General features: G+C 37.4%; 1 protein-coding gene across 1 annotated transcript; it reads right to left on the bottom strand.

Moving 5' to 3' along the window:
- Nucleotides 1-4,548: 4,548 nt before the first annotated feature.
- OR10Z1 (olfactory receptor family 10 subfamily Z member 1) lies at nucleotides 4,549-5,490 on the bottom strand. The gene has a single exon (XM_014848404.2). The coding sequence runs from the start codon at nucleotides 5,488-5,490 to the stop codon at nucleotides 4,549-4,551; it is 942 nt and encodes a 313-aa protein (XP_014703890.2).
- Nucleotides 5,491-21,970: the final 16,480 nt, after the last annotated feature.

Raw genomic sequence — 21,970 nt, 5'->3', positions numbered from 1 at the left:
ACTTCTGCATTTTTGAGAATTGTTCTGTTACATAAATCTGGGCAGCTAAGGGCCATGGTAGAGTAGATGAAAAAGACCCAGGATGATTTACAAAGAATTTCTTTTGAGCGTTGGAATGTGTTTAAATTCTTACATTTGAAAATGAAGATTTTGATATTGTGGGTAGCCCCAATATTTTGCTCTGTAAAATGGAGCCATACAGAGAAGGCCAGCATAGCGCCTATTTTCTTCATAATCTGTCTTTTTTCATGCTTCCCTATTAAAGTGAATGCTATTACTCTCAGAATAGCAAAATTCCAGCATAACAGGACTTCCTTTTATCCTTCATGTCCCCAAATTTCCTCTTAAATTTTAATGTGATAAAAAGTAATATTTGTTTTGATTTACTTCCATCTCCTATTAGTGTAAGAGTGAGTATAATTATTTATAAATCAAGAATTAAGAAAAAAACAGGAAGAGATGGTACTATCTTCAGAGAATTCTCAGGTCATGTTCGTCTGAACAGGTTCAAATGGTGATGTTCCATCCAGACTTGTAAAATTTGATGGTATCATTTGCTGTGAGAATTCCTAGGTCATTTCTTTGCCTGTTGTGAAATTGCTAATATCCTGCACAAACAGTCTCCACCTCTCAACCCAGGTGTATAGCCACTCGATTACAATCTTAAATCTCAATACTATCCTTTGCATATAAATTAGTCATTCCTTAGTCCGGGGCAAGTCTTATCAGAGAGGCCATTTAAAAGAATTTTGGTTAAAACTAAAAAGCTATCTTTGCTGCTCGTAAGTGGTTTTACTGATTTTTGCTTAAACAATTGGATACTATGAAATATGACAGTAGAAAAGTATTTGAAAAAAATGCTCATAAATGTCTAAATGTCTGATTATCTGATTATGAGTTATCAAAAATGGTTACAGTTGAAAAAAAGTATAGCCCGATATGGCATAGAAAATCTGTATAATTTAATATTACATTTACCAACTGTGGAAAATCTAAAAAATGTGTTCTTGAAATAACCAAAGGCAAAGGTGAGTATGGTTCCATTCTCTACCTGACCCCTGCCCTACAAGGACTAAATCAGATTATTAGACACGTGATAGGTCAAGAAATGCTCTTTAAGACAAAGGACCATTTATACCATCTTATAAAAGAGAAGCTAGTGATGACAATGTTTTTCTGAAGAATCAACAAAAATGCCATAAGAATATGGAACTGTCAGAGTTATACACAGCTCCTTCTGAAATTAAATTCTGACTACCTATGCACTCAAGCAAAAAATTGTAATATGGGAATTATCATACATTATTTAATTGGGGACTATAAATATTCAATTTATAATATGACAATTAGAACTTGTATCAAATGTGTCTCTCAATCTCAGGGTTAAGTTTCCCCTAATTGATACTTATCTTTTCTTGACTTTCTGTTCACTTACTTTAGACCAGCATCTCTGACTTCTTATTGCTAATTCTCTTCTTTACAACATATAGATTGGAGCCTGCCTCTGAGCCATAGCCCTATGGTTACATTCTGATTTTTCTTTCATGATTCCTGCGCTTGGTTTGGTCTCAAAAACTCTTCCACTCTTAACTGAACACTCCTTTTTACTTTTTATGGGACTCTCTCATGCCAAACATTGGCCTGGAAGCCATTTTTATTTCCTATATTTTGAGCCATCTCCCAGTACTTAATCTTCCCAAGTCTCTGGGTCTAGATCCATCCTCCTACCTTCTCCAGTCACACGTTGTGCCAGGTAACAGAACTTTGCTTTTCTTTGACTGGTGATATCATGAAATATAAGATGGTGGACACTGCTGACTCTAGCTTCAGCCAGCATCAACTAGGCAACAAATAGGACAGCCTAAAGTGATACCATCTGGAAACTCCAAATAATAATAGATGGTTATATTGAGTGCTTCATGTAATACGGGCTCTGTTCTAAAGACTCTGTATTAATCATCACAAAAAAGCCATATAAAATACATACCATCATGATTCCATTTTACAATTAAGAAAATGGAGGCACAGAAATGTTAAGAAACTTGTCCTAGGTCACACATCTGAAAAGTGGCAAGACTAGGCTTTAAACTCAGGAAGTCTGACTCCAGAGACTCTGGCCTTAATTGGCTCTTTAAAGGACCATGAGTTGGGCATGTGTGGTCATGTTCACATCAGAGGGACCTCTACTTTGCTGTGTGTGTGTGTGTGTGTGTGTGTGTGTGTGTGTGTGTGTACCTGGAAGGAGGGTTCTTTTTTGAGCACATGGTCACAGTCTTAATCAAAAAAGGGAATTCAAATCATCTAGGGAGATTTTGTAAACTATTTCAACCTGTCCCCACCCCAGATAAATTGCGTCAAAGTCTATAGAGATGGTTCCCAGGAAGACGTATTTTGAAAAACCCCTCCAAGTGATTTTTGTAGCCTTCCATACTTAACACTACTACATTTAGAAGTTAGATGGACATTTGAGTATTACTTTGCAATTCTTAGAACACCTTTACTCAACATTACTCAATGTGAATTTAGGGAACATTATGCTAGATGGACAGAATAGATTTTAGAAATGAATTTGCTCAAACAGGCTCAGTGCAATTGGGGGATTACTTCTAGCCTGTAGTGAAAAGCACCCCAGAGTACACGGCCTTTCTCCCCTGATCTAGGCCCTTTCTACCATCTGACTAATTAACTCTCCAACTTCTCTACAACGTATTCTCTTCTCTGGGATTTATCTTTCTTCCTTGCAAATTTGATTTCCACCAAATCCTAACTATAGGATGTATTTCTTCCCTGGAAGAGTGGAAAAATATGGATTCCTATCTGAATATTCCCTCAACATAAGTTCTTCCTTCTTTCTCAAGTCTTGCCCCATTCCTAACTCATTGCTGAATCATGTGAATCCTACATTTTCAAAATCTCCTATGTTTGTAATTTCCTTCAGTTTCCAATACCCCTATCCATCTTCAGGTCTCTTTACCTTGCTTTGGGATGATGACAATGGATTTCTTACTGATCTCCTTGCCTCTGTTTTGTCCCTGCTGAGATCTATCACCCTCTCTACTGCTAGATTATTTCTCCAAATCACTTTCCCAATGCCGCTCTACTCTCTGCTCAAAGGTTTACTGTGTCCTATCCCCCTCTGCCAAAAGGATCAGGTCTGAAGCAAAGTATTCAAACCACTGTCTGCAAAGAAATCTTAACCCAAGCTAACTTAGTATCTCAGCACCTGGGAGACATTTTCAAACATTCCATTGTCCCTCTGGACAACTCACCACACTCTGAAACAGGCCTATATTGTCTTGCTATGGAGACTGTAGCTATTCTGTTCTCTTTTCTTAACATATTTTCTTACGACTTACTACTTTCAGAACTCACCCATCCTTTAGGAGAAAGTTCAAGTACTGCTTCAGACATGAAGACTTCTCTCATCCTCCACTGAGAATAACCTCTTCCTAAACCAAAAGCCAATATCAATTTGCTTAGCACATTATCAATAGCAGCAGCCAATATTTATTTAAATATTGTTATGATCCAGGTATTGTGCTAAATTCTTTACATGCATGATCCTAGTTAGTCAACACTGCAAACCATGAAATTACAACCATTTTATAAATGAGGACATTGAAGCTGAGAAACATTAAGTAATTTACCCAGGGTCACACAGTAAATTTCAGAACCTGTCTTCAAACTCCTACCTGAGAGCTGTGTAAATTCATTATACCTTTACTTATCCCTAAGAATATCTGGAACCATGCATGATGTATTGTAGGTGGGAAGTGAAATAGGCAGGGTAAAGGGCTCCACCAAAAATTCTAAAGAACAGGATCCATGCTGGGAAGTGACCCAAGTGAGGAGGGTACCTGATACCCAAGAATATGAGGCCATCAGAGAACAACAGCAATTATCAAGGAAAATAGGCAATAAATATATTTTCTGAAATAGATGCTACCCAACTAGAATAGCCAATTAAAAGGAAGAGGGCAAAGCAATAATGAGCCAGAGGTAGAGGACAACTAGCTAAAAAGATGAAAGACACTCGGTTACCCCTTGAGAGAGAGAGAAAATAACTTTCATTTAACAACACATTCAAATTGATTTGTCAAACTGGTATTCAATGAGTTTCAGATCTTCAAATAATAGTATAGATTGGATAATATAATTATTTAATGATTTTAGACATCTCTACAGTATCCTTGATAGGGCCCCAGCCAGCCCTGTCTTGAACTTGAGCACTCCAAACTTCCCTCATCTCGTTCAACTCAGAAAATTCTTAATGAGTTGGGTTTCAGTAACTAGGGGTGGCATCTATGAGGCTGGATCTGAAAATTCAGATTCTGAGCTTAGCATGAGGTAGCACAGTGAACAGAGCAGGAAGTCTTGCCTCTGCATTCCCCAGCAGCCATAAAGGAAGTGCAGGAGGCAGGATGGGGCTCTCCCAGGGCTTGGGGGTGGAAAAACTTTGGCCTGAGGCCCTGAATACCTGGCCCCTTGGCCAGAGTTGCTGGTCTATGTTGATCCTGTAGAGAGAAGACTGTGCCATTAAGGTAGGTCTCATCTTTTACCCAGCAATCTCCCTTGGAAAGCATTTCTCAGGGCCTTCTGCACAGCTCGATTCCTTAGACTATAAACAACAGGGTTGAGGAGAGGGGTCACCACAGTATAGGTAACAGCAATAAGTTGATCCCGCTCAAGAGAGTAGGTGGCTTTGGGCCTCAAATACATGAAGGAGGCACAGCCATAGTGAACAATGACCACTGTGAGGTGTGAGGCACAGGTGGAGAAAGCCTTCTTCCGCCCCTCAGCAGAGGGGATCCTCAGGATTGCTGCCACGATGTAAGTGTAAGAGACAGTGATAAAGGAGAAAGAGACAAGGAGGACTAGCAGGCTGAGGATGAGGATCCCTAGCTCACTGAGACCTGTATCCCCACAGGCCAGGCTCAGCACTGGTGGAGTGTCACAAAAAAAGTGCTGGATCTCATGGGAACTGCAGAATGGAAGGTGGAAAATGACCAGTGTCATTCCCAGCCCAAATATGTATCCACTCAGGAAGGAGGTGCCAAGAAGCTGGACACAGAGGGTAGGATTCATGTGGCTGGCATAGTGCAGTGGGGCACAGATGGCCACATATCTGTCAAAGCCCATGACAGCCAGAAGGAAGCAATTGGTACAAGCCCATGAGGCAGAGAAGAACATCTGGGCAGCACAGCCCACGTAAGAGATGGCCTTAATCCCCATGACCAGGCTAGAGAGCATCCTAGGGATGATGCCCAAGGTGTAGCAAGTCTCAGAGAAAGATAGGAAGGAAAGGAAGAGGTACATTGGGGTGTGAAGATGACTGTCTAGCCTGATAACTACAATAATGAAGACATTGCTCGTCAGGGTGATAAGATACAGGAAGAGGAACAACACAAAAAGGAGGAGTTGCAGCTCCCCAAAGCTAGAGAAGCCCAGGAAGACAAAGCCCCTCCAGGAGGTTGCATTGGTGTGCTCCATTCTAAGTGACATGTTTGATAGATCTGTTGACTCCTTCCACTTTGTCAATAGATGCCTAGCTTCTTTAGAAGACAACATGAGGTGGATCCTCATTTCTTTGTTCCTGTTGTAACTGAAAAATGAAGTTTTGACTTAGCTAACCATCAAACTTCAGAAGGTATTTGTTACATTAGATACCCAGATGTATGGGTCCATTCTCAAATGCACTTATGCACACGCAGACATACAAAGATACACACACACACATGCATGAAAACACATACATGACTACACATATGCAGGCACATATAAACATGCATACCACATACAAAGCACTCACACATAATTATGCACATTTCACACATTCAAAACTATGCACTGCACATTTAACATTAGTGATCATATCCACATATATATCAGGCATGCACATACATTATAAATGCATATAAGTTTATATAGCACATGCATATGTAAATATGTGTACCACACATATATTCATACCAACATAATACATACACTGCCACATAAAAATACACGTCTGGACACATACATATTGCCTGTTAGAACTTGAGGTAGGGTGGCTTGATGGATATTATTTTATAGATCAGGCAACAGAACCAAGAGGATCAAGTGACTTGCTTGAAGTCACACAGAGTCAAGACTAGAAAAGTGTCTGGAATCCTAATCTAACATTATTTCTCCCAATAATGACGAATCTTCTCGGACATTGTCGGACACTCACTAACATGAATACAGAATAAGAAACAGCTTGTTCAACAAAAATCCCTTGTGCTGGGGGCATGGCAAGTGGTTAAGTTAGCGCATTCCACTTCCAGCGGCCCAGGGTTTCACTGGTTGAGATCCTGGGCGTGGACCTAGCACCACTCATCAAGCCATGCTGAGGTGGCATCCCACATCGCAGAACTAGAAGGACCTACAACTAGGATATACAACTATGTATTTTGAGGGGGGGGCGGTGGTTTGGGGAGTATAAGAAGAAAAAAAAAAGATTGGCAACAGATGTGAGCTTAGGTACCAATCTCAAAAAAAAAATCCCTTGTGTTTATGTTATCCCTCCCCAAGTCCTTTTAAATGTGAGTCCACGCTGAGCACCAAAGGAAGAATCAAGGCTCAGGGCAAGTTGTGTATCGCTCATCCAGAAGATCAGCCATCAGGCTCTACTGCCTCTGAAAAATCTGCTGTGAACCAAGGCATGTGAGAGATTAGGTAAGGGAGGATTCTCCACTCACCTGAAGAGGCTCACAGCGAGGGCAAGTCCTGCTTTTCAGCAGCCACTCACTAGACTGCCCCAACGAAGGCCTGCCTGCAGGAGAAAGGACTTGAGATCCATCTCAGAAGCTCATTCTGAGCAAAGAGTGATGTCCCAAACGATACCAGGAAATCTCCTTCCACACCCTAGCCCCAGGTGGTGAATCCTATCTGCTTCTATCAAAACAACTTCTCTCTCTGAGGGCTCTCCAGTCCCAATGGGTGCTGTTTTGGGAAGCACATGTAATTGTGCTTTTAATTATCTGGAAATATTCTTTTGGAGAAAATAGGAAAGGAAATGTGAACAAAGAGATGCTAGGAGCATGATTTAAAAATAATTTATATATCTATTATGTGCTAAATATTATATTATTTTCACATGTTAAATCTTTTTTAAAACTTACAACCAACTAGCAGAAAGTGCTAATAGTTCCATTTTATAGAAGAGGAAACTGAGTCTGATAGAGTTTAAGTGGTCAGTTCAAGATCACAGCACTCTAATTATGCTTTTAAATTCACACTGTAATATGTATAGTAAGAAAAGAGAAATTCATCTCCCCCTACTGTTGTCTCAAGAGCTTGAGAGGACCATTTCTGAGGTGTTTGCAGTTTCAAAGTCTCATACGTATTCATATTCACACATTGAAGAATATCCTGATTTCTCTTAGGTTCAATTTCTTCCTGTATCAATATCTATCTACTGCATTTCTTTCAGAGACATCTTTTTTTTTTTTAAAGATTTTTTTTTTTCCTTTTTCTTCCCAAAGCCCCCGGGTATATAGTTGTATATTCTTAGTTGTGGGTCCTTCTAGTTGTGGCACGTGGGACGCCACCTCAGTGTGGCTTGACCAGCGGTGCCATGTCCACGCCCAGGATTCGAACTGATGAAACACTGGCCGCCTGCAGCAGAGCGCGCGAACTTAACCACTCGGCCATGGGGCCAGCCCCTCAGACACATTTTTTTGAAAGCAACTTTACCTTATTTTCAACCTCTTTTTATTTTTTTTCTTTCTACTATACTGCAATATCTGCATCCAGTTTTCCAATCTACTTTCTACCGCTCAAATTGTCCTAAAACCTGAAAATGTCCAGAACGTCCATCTAGGTTTATCACTTTATCTAATTCTTTACTCTCAATGTGCATTTTTCTCTAATATACTAATGATGTGAAGATTTATACTTCCAATACACGTTTTCACACACTCACTGATTCAATAGAAACAATAATGATAATTATTAACATATTTTCTTTTTTTAACATTTATTCAATACACCTATTTAGTATTCATTAAATTCACTAATCTTTTAGAAAATGAATCTACTATATTTTAAAAAATCATTATTACGTTCACATGACTGTTTGCATCCTTCTTTTTTTTTCGGATGTACATTATATTTCGAATTCTGTGTACATTACATCATGTTCACCATCCGAACACTAATTATAGTGCATCCCCTCACATGTGAGCGTAATCACCCCTTTTGCTCTCCCCCCTCCCACTTCCCCAATGGTAACCACCAGTCCAATCTCCAATGTTATGTTTTTTTCTTTTTGTTGTTGTTTTTATCTTCTACTTATGACTGAGATCATATAGTATTTGACTTTCTCCCTCTGACTTACTTCACTCAGCATAATACCCTCAAGGTCCATTCATGTTGTCACAAATGGCCGGATTTCATCATTTCTATGGCTGAGTAGTATTCCATTGTGTATATACACCACATCTTCTTTATCCATTCCTCCCTTAACGGGCACCTAGGTTGCTTCCATGTCTTGGCTATTGTGTATAATGCCACAATGAACATACGGGTGCAAGGATCTTTATGCCTTTGTGTTTTCAAGTTCTTTAGATAAATACCCAGCAGTGGAATAGCTGGATCATATGGTAGATCTATCCTTAATATTCTGAGGATACTCCATACTGCTTTCCTTAGTGGCTGCACCAGTTTGCACTCCCACCAGAAGTGAACAAGGGATCCCGTCTCTCCACATCCTCTTCAACATTTGTTATTTCCTGTTTTGTTAATTATAACCATTCTGACTGGAGTGAGGAGATACCTCATTGTAGTTTTGATTTGCATTTCCCTGATAGCTAATGATGTTGAGCATCTTTTCATATGCCTGTTGGCCATCTGTATGTCTTCTTTGGAGAAATCTCTGTTCAGATCTTTTTCCCATTTTCTAATTGGATTGTTGGGTTTTTTGTTGTTGAGCTGTATTAGTTCTTTGTTGTTAACATATTTTCAATGCTAGACATTTTGCTAACGTTGTTACATGAAATGAACCCTCACAATATTTAAAGATTATTACCATCACCCTCATTTTTAAGATGAAAAAACTGAGGCATAGAAAAATTAAATAAGTTACTCAAGATAACACAGCCAGTTGGTGACACCGTGGCAAGTGGACTCAAGAACTCATTCTCTTTTTTTTTAATTTGAGTTCATAATAGTTAACATCACTGTGAAATTTCAGTTGTACATTATTTCTTGTCTGTCACCACATAGGTGCTCCCCTTCACCCACTTGGCCTACCCCCTCCTGGTAACCATTGAACTGTTTTCTTTGTCCATGTGCTTGTTTGTATTCCACATATGAGTAAAGTAATCTGGTGCTTGTCTTTCTCAGTCTGGCTTATTTCACTAAGCATAATTTCCTCCAGGTCTTTCCACCTTGTTGCAAATGGGATGAATTTGTCTTTTTTTCTGGTTGAGTAGTATCCCATTGTGTATATGTACAACCTTTATCCAATCATCAGTTGAGGGGCACTTGGATGGTTTCCATGTCTTGGCTACTGTGAATAGTGCTGCGATGTACATAGGAGTACATATGTTACTTTGGATTGTTGATTTCAAGTTGTTTGGGTAGATACGCAGTAGTGGGATAGCTGAGTCATATGGTAGTTCTATTTTAAGTTTTTTGAGGAATCTCCACTCTATTTTCCACAGTGGCTTCACCAGTTTGCATTCCCACCTCAATGTATAAGCATTTCCTTCTCTCCACACCCTCTCGCACACATATTATTTTTAGTCTGAGTGATGATAGCCATTTTAACAGGTGTAAGGTGGTATCTTAGTGTAGTTTTGACTTGGATTTCTCTGATGATTAGTGATATTAAACATCTTTTCATGTGTTATTGGCCATCTGTATATCTTTTTTGGAAAAATGTCTATTCATATCCTCTGCCCATTTTTTGATGGGGTTGTTTGTTGTTGTTCAGTTGCGTGAGTTCCTTATATATTACGGAGATTAACCTCTTGTTGGATGTGTGATTTGCAAATATTTTCTGCCAATTAGTGGGTCGTCTTGGTTTTGATCCTAGTTTCTTATGCCTTGCAGAAGCTCATTAGTCAGATGAACTCCCACTTGTTTATTTTTTCTTTTGTTTCCTTTGTCTGAGAAGACATGGTATTCAAAAAGATCCTTTTAAGTTCGATGTCAAAGAGTGTACTGCCTATATTTTCTTCCAGGAGTTTTATGATTTCAGGATTTATGTTCAAGTCTTCGATCCATTTTGAGTTTATTTTTGTTTATGGTGTGAGATCATGGTCTACTTTCATTCTTTTGTGTGTGGCTCTCCAGTTTTCCCAACATCATTTATTGAAGAGACTATCTTTTCTCCATTGTATGTTCTTGGCACTTTTGTGGAAGACTAGCTCTCCGTATATGTGTGGTTTTATTTCTGGGCTTTCAGTTCTGTTCCATTGATCTGTGTGTCTGTTTTGTATCAGTACCATGCCGTTTTGATCACTATGGCTTTGTAGTATGTTATGAAGTCAGAGATTGTGATGCTTCCAGCTTTGTTCTTTTTTCTCAGGATTGCTTTAGCAATTTGGGGCCTTTGGTTGCCCCATATGAATTTTAGGATTCTTTGCACTATTTCTGTGAAGAACGTCATCGAGATTCTGATTGGGATTGCATTGAATCTGTATATTGCTTTAAGTAAGATGGATATTTTAACTATGTTTATTCTTGTAATCCATGTGCGTGGAATCTCTTTCTGTCATTATCAATTTCTTTCAATAATATCTTATAGTTTAATTGAATAAGTCTCTCACCTCCTTAGTCTAATTTATCCCTAGGTACTTTATTCTTTTTTTGCAGTTGTAAATGGAATTGTGTTCTTGAGTTCTCTTTCTGTAAGTTCGCTTTTAGAGTAGAGAAATTCAATTGATTTTTCTAAGTTGATTTTATACCCTGCAACTTTACTGTAGTTGTTAATTTTTTCTAATAGTTTTCCAATAGATTCTTTAGGGTATTTTATATATAAGATTATGTCATCTGCAAACAGTGAGGGTTTCACTTCTTCACTCCCTATTTGGATTCCTTTTATTCCTTTCTCTTGCCTATTTGCTCTGGCCAAAACCTCCAGTACTATGTTGAATAAGAGTGGTGATAGTGGGTATCCTTGTCTTGTTCTTGTTCTCAGGGGGATGATGTTCAGTTTTTGCCCATTGAGTATGGTGTTGGCTGTGGGTTTGTCATATATGGCCTTATTATCTTGAGGCAATTTCCTTCTATACCAATTTTGTTAAGAGTTTTCATCATAAATGGCTGTTGGATCATGTCAAATGCTTTCTCTGCATCTATTGAGATGATCATGTGGTTTTTATTCCTCATTTTGTTAATGTGGTGTATCACATTGATTGATTTGTGGATGTTGAACCATCCCTATATCCCTGGAATAAGTCCCACTTGATCATGATGTATGATCTTTTTTTAAAAGATTTTTAAATTTTTTTTCCTTTTTCTCCCCAAAGCGCCCCGGTACATAGTTGTATATTCTTAGTTGTGAGTCCTTCTAGTTGTGGCATGTGGGACGCTGCCTCAGCATGGCCTGATGATCAGTGCCATGTCCGCACCCAGGATTCGAACTAGTGAAACACTGGGCCGCCTGCAGCAGAGCACACAAACTTAACCACTTGGCCACAGGGTCAACCCCATGATGTATGATCTTTTTGATGCACTGCTGTATTCAGGTTGCCAATATTTTGTTGAGGAATTTTTCATCTATGTTCATCAGCGATATTGGCCTGTAGTTTTCCTTTTTTGTGTTGTTCTTGTCAGGCTTTGATATTAGAGTGATGTTGATCTCATAGAATGTGTTAGGAATTGTTCCATCTTCCCTAAATTTTTGGAATAGATTGGGAAGGATGGATATTAAATCCTCTCTGAAAGTTTGGTAGGGAAGCACGGAATTCTACAGGGAAGCCATCTGGTCCAGGGCATTTATTCTTTGGGATGCTCTTGATAGCTGTTTCAATCTCTTCCCTTGTGATTGCTCTATTCAGATTCTCTATTTCCTCTTGATTCAGCTTTGGGAGGTTGTATGAGTCTAAGAATTTACCCATTTCCTCTAGATTATCCATTTTGTTGGCATATACATTTTTTGTAGTATTCTCGTATAATCCCTTGTATTTCTGTGGTATCCGTTGTTATTTCCCCTCTTTCATCTCTAATTTTATTTATCCGAGCTTTCTCTCCTTTTCTCTTTCTAAGTCTGGCTGGGGGTTTGCCAATTTTATTTATCTTCTCAAAGAACCAGTTCTTTGTTTCATTGATCCTTTCTAATGCCTTTTTGTTTCAATAGCATTAATTTCTGCTCTCATTTTTATTATTTCTCTCCTTCTACTAACGTTGGGCTTTGTTTATTCTTCTTTTTCTAATTCAATTAGGAGCAGTCTGAGATTGCTTATTTGGGTTTTCTCTTGTTTGTTAAGGTGAGCCTGTATTGAAATGAATTTCTCTCTTAATACAGCTTTTGTGGCATCCCATATGAGTTGGTGTGGTATATTTTTATTTTCACCTGTCTCCAGATTTTTTTTGATATTCCCTTTAATTTCTTCATTGATCCATTGCTCATTCAATAGAATGTTGTTCTGTCTCCACATCTTTGTCCTTTTCTCAGCTCTTTTCTTGTAATTAATTTCTAGCTTTATAGCATTGTGATTGGAAAAGATGCTTGTTATTATTTCAATCTTCTTAAATTTATTGAGGCTTGCCTTATTTACCAACATATGGTCTATCCTTGAGAATGTTCTGTGTGCACGTGAGAAGAATGTGTATTCTGCTGTCTTTGGATGAAGTGTTCTACATATATCTATTAAGTTCATCTGGTCTAGCTTTTCATTTAATCCCACTGTTTGTTGATTTTATTTTGAGATGATCTTTCCATTGATGTGAGTGGAGTGTTGAGGTCCCCTACTATTATTGTTATTATTAATGCCTTCTTTTAGGTTTTTTAATAGATGCTTTATGTACTTTGGTTCTCCTGTGTTGGATGCATAGATATTTATGTGTTATTTCTTCTTGATGGAGGGTCCCTATGATCATTATATATTGCCCCTCTTTGCCTGTCTTATCTTGAAGTCTACCTTGTCTGATATAAGTATTGCGACACCTGCTTTCTTTTGTTTGCCATTAGCTTGGAGTCTCGTCTTCCATCCTTTCACTCTGAGCCTGCGTTTGTCATTGGAACTGAGATGTGCTTCCTGGAGGGAGCATATTGTTGGGTCTTGTTCTTTAATCCATCTCACCACTCTGTCTTTTTATTGGAGAATTCAATCCATTTATGTTTAGGGTGATTATCAGTATATGAGGGCTTAATGCTGCCATTTTGTCACTCGTTTTCCAGTTCTCCTGCATTTTCTTTGTTTCTCTCCTATGTATTTTGGTCTACCAATCGAGTTATGTATTTTTTTTATGTTGTGATTCCTTGTTTTCTCCTTATTTTTTTTTGTCTCTGTTCTGCTTTTTTGTTTAGTGGTTACTCTGAGGTTTCTATGCAAGATCTCGTGGATAAGATAATCCCTTTTCTGATGGCCTCTAATTTCCATAGACTAAACTGATTTAGTCCCTTTTCTTTTCCCCTCCTAAGTGGTTTTCTCACATCTTATTCCATGTTGTGTTATGAGATTGTGGTTAAAATGACAAGATTATCTTTGTTTTTGGTGTTTTCCTTCTCTTTGTCTTTAATGCTATATTTGAGTATTTGCTATCCTGCTCTGATTTTGTCTTCCTATTTAACTCCTTACTCTGTGCTTTGTAACACTTTTCACCTTTTCTTTTTCACGTATGAGGTCCTTCTTGAGTATTTCTTGTGGGGGGGGGGGGGGGCTGGTCTCATGGCTATGAACTCCCTTAGCTTATGTTTGTCTGGGAAAGTTTTTATTTCTCCATCATCTTAAGGATATTTTCTCTGGATAGATTATTCTTGGCTGAAAGTTTTTGTGCTTCAATGATTTGAATATGTCATTACAGTCTCTCCTAGCCTGTAAGGTTTCTGAAGAGAAATCCACTGAAAGCCTGATGGAGGTTCCTTTGTAGGTTATTTTCTTCTCCCTTGCTGCCCTTAGTATTCATTCTTTGTCATTCAATTTTGCCAGTTTCATTACTATATGTCTTGCAGTAGGTCTTTTTACACTGACATATTTAGGAGATCTGTCAGCCTCTTCCACATGGATTTCCTTCCCTAGGTTTAGGAAGTTCTCTCCTATTATTTCTTTGAACAAGCTTTCTGCTCCATTCTCCTTATCTTCTCCTTCTTGAATACCTACAATTCTTATGCTGCATTTCATAATTGAGTCAGATATTTCTCAGAGACTTTCTTCATTTTTTTTTTTTAGTCTTAGTTCTCTCACCTCCTCTATCTGGATCACTTCAACATATCTATCTTAGATTATGCTGACACACTCCTCTACGGTGTCTGCTTGAGTGTTCAGGGAATCTATATTTTGTTTTATTTCTTCCATTGTGTCTTTCATCTCTGATATTTCTGATTGATTCTTCTTCACAGTTTCAATCTCTTTTGCAAAGTAGCTCCTGAATTTGTTGAATTGTTTCTCTACATTGTCTTTTACCTTGTTGAGTTTTTTGATGATAACTGTTTTGAATTCTTTGTCATTTCAATTACACATTTCTGTGTCCTCAGGACTGATTTCTGGATACTTGTCATTTTCTCTCTGACCTGAAGATCTAATATTGTGTTTGATATTGCTAGAGGCTCTGTTTTGTCACATCCTGGCATTATTAGGTCCTAGTTACCAGCTGTCACCACTGGGTGGAGGTCAAGAGCCATGCATTCTGAGCCCTCTGACTTCAGCTGAAGTCCCAGGGGCTGGAGCCACTCTAAGTGGATGAGAGGAGGGGCACTTTCTCCTGTGTGCTCTCAGGGTTTTCTCCCTCTGCTCTCCTTGGGTGTTGGCTTTATGACGTTACCCTCAATGAAAGCTTTCACCCCTGTAGTGGGCTTCCCTCTAGGTGGCAAGGGCCCTCAGGAGTCTTTGGTGTTCCCATGAACATCCCCTCCCCCATTCCTTCCCTCTAGAAGGCCTCCTGCAGTCATGGATCACAGTCTTTAGGGGAAGGAGTGAAGATTTCTCCTACTCCATTCCACCTCCAGGCAGGTTTCCAGCCTCTCCACACTTCATTGCATGGCTGTGTGGATCTCTCTGATGATTTTTCTGTTGAGTTTGGATGTCCTCTGTTGGAGTATGGATGATTTTCATTGTATATTGGAGAGGGAAGATTTCTAAGAGACCTCTCTCCACCATGATGCTGATGTCACTCCCTCATTCTCTCTTTTTTTTAATTGAAGTCACATTGGTCTATAACGTTATATAAATTTAAGGGATATGCCACTATATTTTGACTTCTGTAGACTGTGTCGTCTTCTCCACCAAAAGTCTAATTGTCGTATGGTACTGTGCATACACACCCCTTTATCCCTTTTGCACTTCCCCCACCCCCTTCCCCTCTGGTAACCACCAATCTGTTCTCTGTATGTATGTATTTGTTCGTTTGTTTATCTTCCACAAGAGTGAAGTTAAATGGTAATTGTCTTTCTATCTCTGACTTATTTTGCTTAGCATAATACACTCAAGGTCCATCCATGCTGTCACAAATGGCAAGATTTTGTCTTTCAATTGCTGAGTAGTATGCCATTATATATATAATATGAATGATATATATTAGTGATATATATATCATATATATAATATGAATTATATATATGATATATATATATCATTCATCCATTGATGGGAACATACTTTGCTTCCAAGTCTTGGCTATTGTGAATATGCAACAATGAGCAGAGGGATGCATATATCTTTGTGAATTAGTGTTTTCATGTTCTTTGGATAAATACCCAGAAGTGGAATAGATGGATGATATCATGAAATTAAGTTGAATTAAATTAAAAATTTTTTAAAGTATCTTTTGAGGGAGGTGATAGAATTTTTTTGTATGTTTGTGGTGGTAGTTCCATGAAATGATACATGTGTTAAAACTCAGAACTGTACACCATAACAAAAAGAATTCTACTGTATGTAAAATTTAAAACAATAATAAAAACAACAAGAAAAACTTAAAAATAAAAGAGCCCATTCTCTTAACTATCGGACCATTCCTTGTAACCTGTATTAGTTAGAAGGATCCAAAATTGAGTAAGATGTGAAAACTAGTATAACATTAGTATAACTGTTTGCTTTAGAGATATTTTCCTTGCACTATTGTCTTATTTGTTGGTCTAGAGATTAAAGCTTATATTTTTAACTTAATGTTTTTAAACAATATTTTATTACTTCTAGTAAAATACAGAAAATTTGCAATGACATAGCTCCCTTTATATAAATCTACCAACACTTTGTTTTAATTTTTAAACAGGCATATGGCTTTTTAAAGAGATTAAAAGTTATATCTGTATATATGATCTTTACATTTGACTGTACATTTACCACTTTGAGTGCTTTTCATTCTTTCCTGCATATCTAAGTTACCATGGGTTTTATTTTCCTTCAGCCTTCCTTCAGTTATAGCGCATGTTTGCTAGCAACAAATTATCTCCATTTTTATTTATCTGAAAATGTCTTCATTTTGTCTTTATTTGTGAAATATGGTTTTGCTGGATATAAAATACTTGGTCAACAGAATGTTTTTTTAATCTTTTAATACCATTTTCAATGTCTAGAGTTTGCTGTTTTGTATCTTGGTTGCAAGCCTACACACCAATTGTCAAGCCATGTTATAGCAGGCATTCCACATATAAAGTAGAGGGAGATGGGCATGGACCTTAGCTCAGGGCCAGTCTTCCTCAGCAAAAAGAGAAGGATTGATGGCACATGTTAGCTCAGGGCTAATCTTCCTCAAAAAAAAAAAAGAAAAGAAAAAGAAAAAAATGAGCTGATAGCAATATGTTAAATATCAATATATACAGTATCTGGGAATATTATATATGGGATAATTTTAAATATGTATATTATATATGCACATATCCTTATTTGTTCATTTGTTTATATCTCCATTATATATCCTTTATTTCATTCTTTTTCTTTCTTTCTTTCTCTTTCTTTCTTTCCTCTTCTCTTTCTATGCCCATATACAGAAAAATATAGGTGTCTCACAATTTATAAGGCACTTCCCAAGCAAATCTGAAATAACTTGAGATGGCAGGGAAAGGAGACTGGCTTGGGGGTTTTACAGTGACTAGGGAGTGGAAGCAGGTTGAGATTTTCTATGCAGAGGCTCACACGGTTTGAACCTCCTGCAGGTGAGAAAGGAAGGTGCATTAGGTTTTCTTATTGGTGTGCCAAGATGTGTGGCAGAAGGAGAAGAGGAAGGCATTTAAAGGTTTAAAAGACATCAGAAAACAAACAAGAGTCAGATTCTTTCTTCAATGCTGCCAGTATCACACTGTGTTGATTAATGTATCTATATAGTAGATCTTAATATTGGAAGGAGTACTTATTTACATTTTCTTCTTCTTTTTCAGATTGTTGTAGTTATTCAAAGGTTCATGACTTTCCATATAAATTATAGAATGCTTTTCTTTTCTACAAAAAAACTTGCTGGGACCTTGAAAGGAATTGCATGAGCCTATAGATCAAATTGGGAACTAATTTTGTTCTTTTTTTCTAGTTTCTTGAGATAAGATGTAGATTACTTACTAGAGACTTTTCCTCTTCACTAACATAAACATTTAGTGCTACGAATTTTGTGTTTAATATTGCTTTAGCTGCATCCCTAAAATTTTGATACATTGTAAGTTCATTTTGATTCAGTTGTATGTTTCATTTCCTTTGAGACCTCCTCTATGACCCATGGATTGTTCAAATTCCATATGTTTGTAGATTTTATGATTGTCTTTCTTATTTATTTTTAACTTGATTCCATTATTGCTGGAAAACATAGTATCTTCAGAATGACTTTCATCCTTTTAAATTCTTTGAAGTTTATCTTGTGGTCTAGGATATGGTTTATCTTGGTGTGAGGTTGAGGATGGATTACTCCCTTGGCTCTTATGGCACTGCTACTATGGGCAGACAAGGCCTGGCTGGCTTTTTTGAGGTGGGAGCTGAGTTAGGAAATCAGCCCTGCTGACACTTCAGGTGCAGGCAGATTAGCCTCCTGACTGCCAATGGCTATGAGTCTCCCTATTAAGTCCTATTGTGATTCCCTTTTCCAGGTCTTTGCCAAAGAGAATGGACCTTACTTTTTACTTTACTTTACTTTTCTTTTCTTTTCTTTTTTTTTGCCTAGGACTGTTGATAGTTTCAGGATGCAAGTGTCAGCGTCCTCCACACCCCAGTGTAGGATATATGGGGGATAAAAAAATTCCTTTGGAATTCACTGTGGTATCATTCTTCAAGTACTGAGGTCACTAACCAACCCATCTTCTCCTTTTAGAAAAAATTACTTATATGTTTTTAATTGAAGCATAATTCATATATAACATTATATTAGTTTCAGGTGTTCAATGTAGTGATTCAATATTTGTATCTATTGTGAAATGATCACCAGAATAAGTTTAGTTAACATCAGTACCATGCACAGTTACAATTGTTTTTATTCTTGTGATGAGAATTTTTAAGATCTACTCTCTTAGCAACTTTCAAATATGCAATACAGTATTATTAATTATACTCAATAATGTTCTCCTATTCACCATGCAGTCATTTTATGATTGTCTGTTGAATTGTTTCCAAGTTATTTGGTTGCATTTAAAGGGGAGAGTAGAGAAAAGTGAATATATACCATGTTTTTCTGGAATCTGAATAGATTAAAGTTTTTAAGAAATTGGCACTCTATTTTCCAAAATTCCAAGCTTTTTTATAATTTTTACATCCCTAATAGCAGTGTATGAGTTACAATGCTTAAAAATCCTAAATAACACTAGTATAGTCAATATTTTTTTATTTCTCGAAATTCTAATAGCATTTAATAGAATCACATTGGTTTTAAATTTTTATTGCCTAGTGACTGATCATGTTGGGCATCTCTTCAAGTGCTTATACCCCAAGTATGTATATTCTTTGAGTGCTTTTAAAATCTCATTGTCATTATATTATATACTTTTGAAATATGTTTGTTTAATCAATTTTATGTAGTCATTACATAATTGGAAGTAGTGGACTACAAGAAGATATTATATTCTACGAGGAATGGGAATTCCAACCCTTATTTTTAAAAGCCTTTCCCTACACTCCTCCTCCATGGAACCTTCTCTGACCACCCTGGTCCAGTTTGTCTTATCTTGTCTGTTCATTGTTTTAGTCTTCAGCACACTACAACACACAGTAGTCCACCTTTATCCATGGTTTCAATTTCCATGATTTCAGTCACCCTGCTGTCAACCATGGTCCAAAAACATTAAATGAAAAATTCCAGTAATAAACAATTCATAAGTTTTAAATTCAGCTCATGCTGAGTAGCATGATTCATCTCAAGTCATCCTGCTTCATCCTACCCAAGACGTGAATCATCCCTTTGTCCAGCATATCTATGCTATATAGGCTACCCATGCTACCCACCTGTTAGGCACTTAGTCATCTCAGTTATCATATTGACAGTTGAAGTATCACAATGATTCTGTTCAACTAACCATTGACATCATCTGTTCCTGATACCTAACCACTGACATGATTATGGATCAATGATCCCCCTTCAAACATATTGTCAGAAGGCCCATAGTAACCTAACACTACATCACAATGCCTTTGACATTCACCTCACTTCAGCTCATCAGGTAGGCAGTGTATCATCTCACAGAATCACAAAAAATAGGGTGAATACAGTACCATAAATTTTGAGAGCAAAAGACCACATTCACATAACTTCCATTATGGTATATTGTTATAATTCTTTTATTTTATTATAAGTTATTATTGTTAATCTCTTACTGTTCTAAATTTATAAATTAAGCTTCATTATTGTTATGTATGTATAGGAAAAGACATAGTATATATGAAGTTTGGTACTATCTGCAATTTCAGGCATCCCCTGGGGATCTTGGAACGTGTTCCCTGTGAGTAAAGGCAAACTAGTATAATTCTTTTTTCATAGGCACTATCTTTTTTCCACCACTGAAGTATAAATCTTCTTTTAAGAAGATACTATTCCTTATACTTTTCTGAGTTCTCCCATAATACAGTCTTTAAACAGTGTAAATGCCTCTTACTATCCAGGAAGGGATGATGAGAGAGAAAAAGTGTGTTTGTGGCAAGTGAGAGAGCGAATTCAATGGGCATTAGGATGCAACTTCTCATGCACTCTCCTCCCTGCCAAAATAAAACTTATGAAGTAGCAGGAAGCCTTGTTTATGGGCAGGATATGGACTCTGCACGTTTTAAATCCCCAGAGATTCCTGGAGTCATATTCCCCAAGTCATATGTTACACAAAGCCCTGTAACTAATGAGAACAAACTACAAAGTTGAGTGGAAAAATTCTCTTGTTCCCTCTGATGAAAGAAGACAGGAATTTCCTTGAGTCTCCTAATGAGAACTAAACCTCTAATGCTGAGAAACCTTGGGACCTCACGATAATCAGACAATCTCTCTAAACTAGTAGAAAGAATGAGTCTAAACCATTGCGACTTAGTGAGTGGTGAGAATGGATCACAGCACATATGGCTTACCCTCACAACTCATGTTAAAAAACTCTGCAGTCATAGAAAGCTGAAGCTTTTACCAAATCAGGACTTTTCCTCACTTTCCAGCTGGGGAAACTTAGACCCAGAAGGCGCAGGGAATTTCCAATGTCACTAAATTAGCAGTGATAAAGTTAAGCATCCAGAATCTTAGACCAGTGATTTTCATACAAAGTCAAACTATCTGCTTTGAGTGGAGAACAAAGCATGCTTCCACCAATGTGAAGACTGTCACGGAAGAAAATAACTCAATACTGAATAGGATTTGGAGCTCTGATAAAATACACAAGGTGGGAAAATATTCTACATGGTTTGACTCTCTATTCATTATAATTTACTGTCGCTAAATTTTCTCCAAATTGTTATTTCTCTTTGACTTTGGAAAGAGTGTGTGTTTCTTTTGTTCGTGGATCTTTATTTCCAATTAAATTTGATGCAAGTGGATTTGGGGACAACTTCAGACTTAGGTGAGAGTGCGGTGGGATATAGCAGTCTCACCTCCTACACAAACATTAGGAATATGCCAGAAGTACGTGAAGATCCTGATGTTCATACTCTACTTCTTATGGTCCACCAAGTAGGTATTTAGCACACAATCAAAGTTAAGAATTAGATAAGAAAGTGCCTTTCTTGGAATTTGTCTTGCTGATTCTTCACATTTTCAAAATTCTTCTAAATTTCATGATGGATTTCAAAACAACCCTCTTGGCTGTCTTGGAGGACATATGGCATATTATGTGAAATCAGGCTGTTCTGCAGGTAGTTATGTTAGAAAGAGCTTAGGTTTTGCACCATCGCACCAGGTACTAAAACAACTTCCTGTTTTGCCTATATATTCTTCTTTTTTATTTACTTAGTTAATCTTTTAGTTCCACAATCCATATAATTGCATTTCTTATAGACTTACTGTGAAGAGTTAAGAGAATTTAAGAACCTTAGTATATAAAGTGCTCTAGTGATAGAAGGAATTTTCCAAAATGGCTTAAGGATAAGTAGAAGGATGTATTGGGACCAAGTATTTTTGAGATGGAGAGAAAGTCTTCTGAAACAGTACAGAATTCCTCAGAAGTTTGTTTATAGGGAAGAGTGAAACAATAATTTACAAGTATGGATTTGGATACCAAGGAAATTCACACTAAACTTGGACACTAAGGAGGCTTATACTGAAAGGCCTCATGAGGGAGCTCAAGAATCATTTAGACACTGTTCCTCATAGTTTATACTTAACGCAAGAAGACAAAAATACACTTTAGTCTTCTCATTGGGAGATAACTACTCACAGATAAGAAGGTGTGGATACAGAGAAG

Source organism: Equus asinus, chromosome 25 (assembly GCF_041296235.1).
Source record: "Equus asinus isolate D_3611 breed Donkey chromosome 25, EquAss-T2T_v2, whole genome shotgun sequence".
Classification (NCBI taxonomy): Eukaryota; Metazoa; Chordata; class Mammalia; order Perissodactyla; family Equidae; genus Equus; species Equus asinus.
The sequence above is the reverse complement of the archived record's forward strand: the minus strand, read 5'-3'. Positions and strand labels throughout refer to the sequence as shown.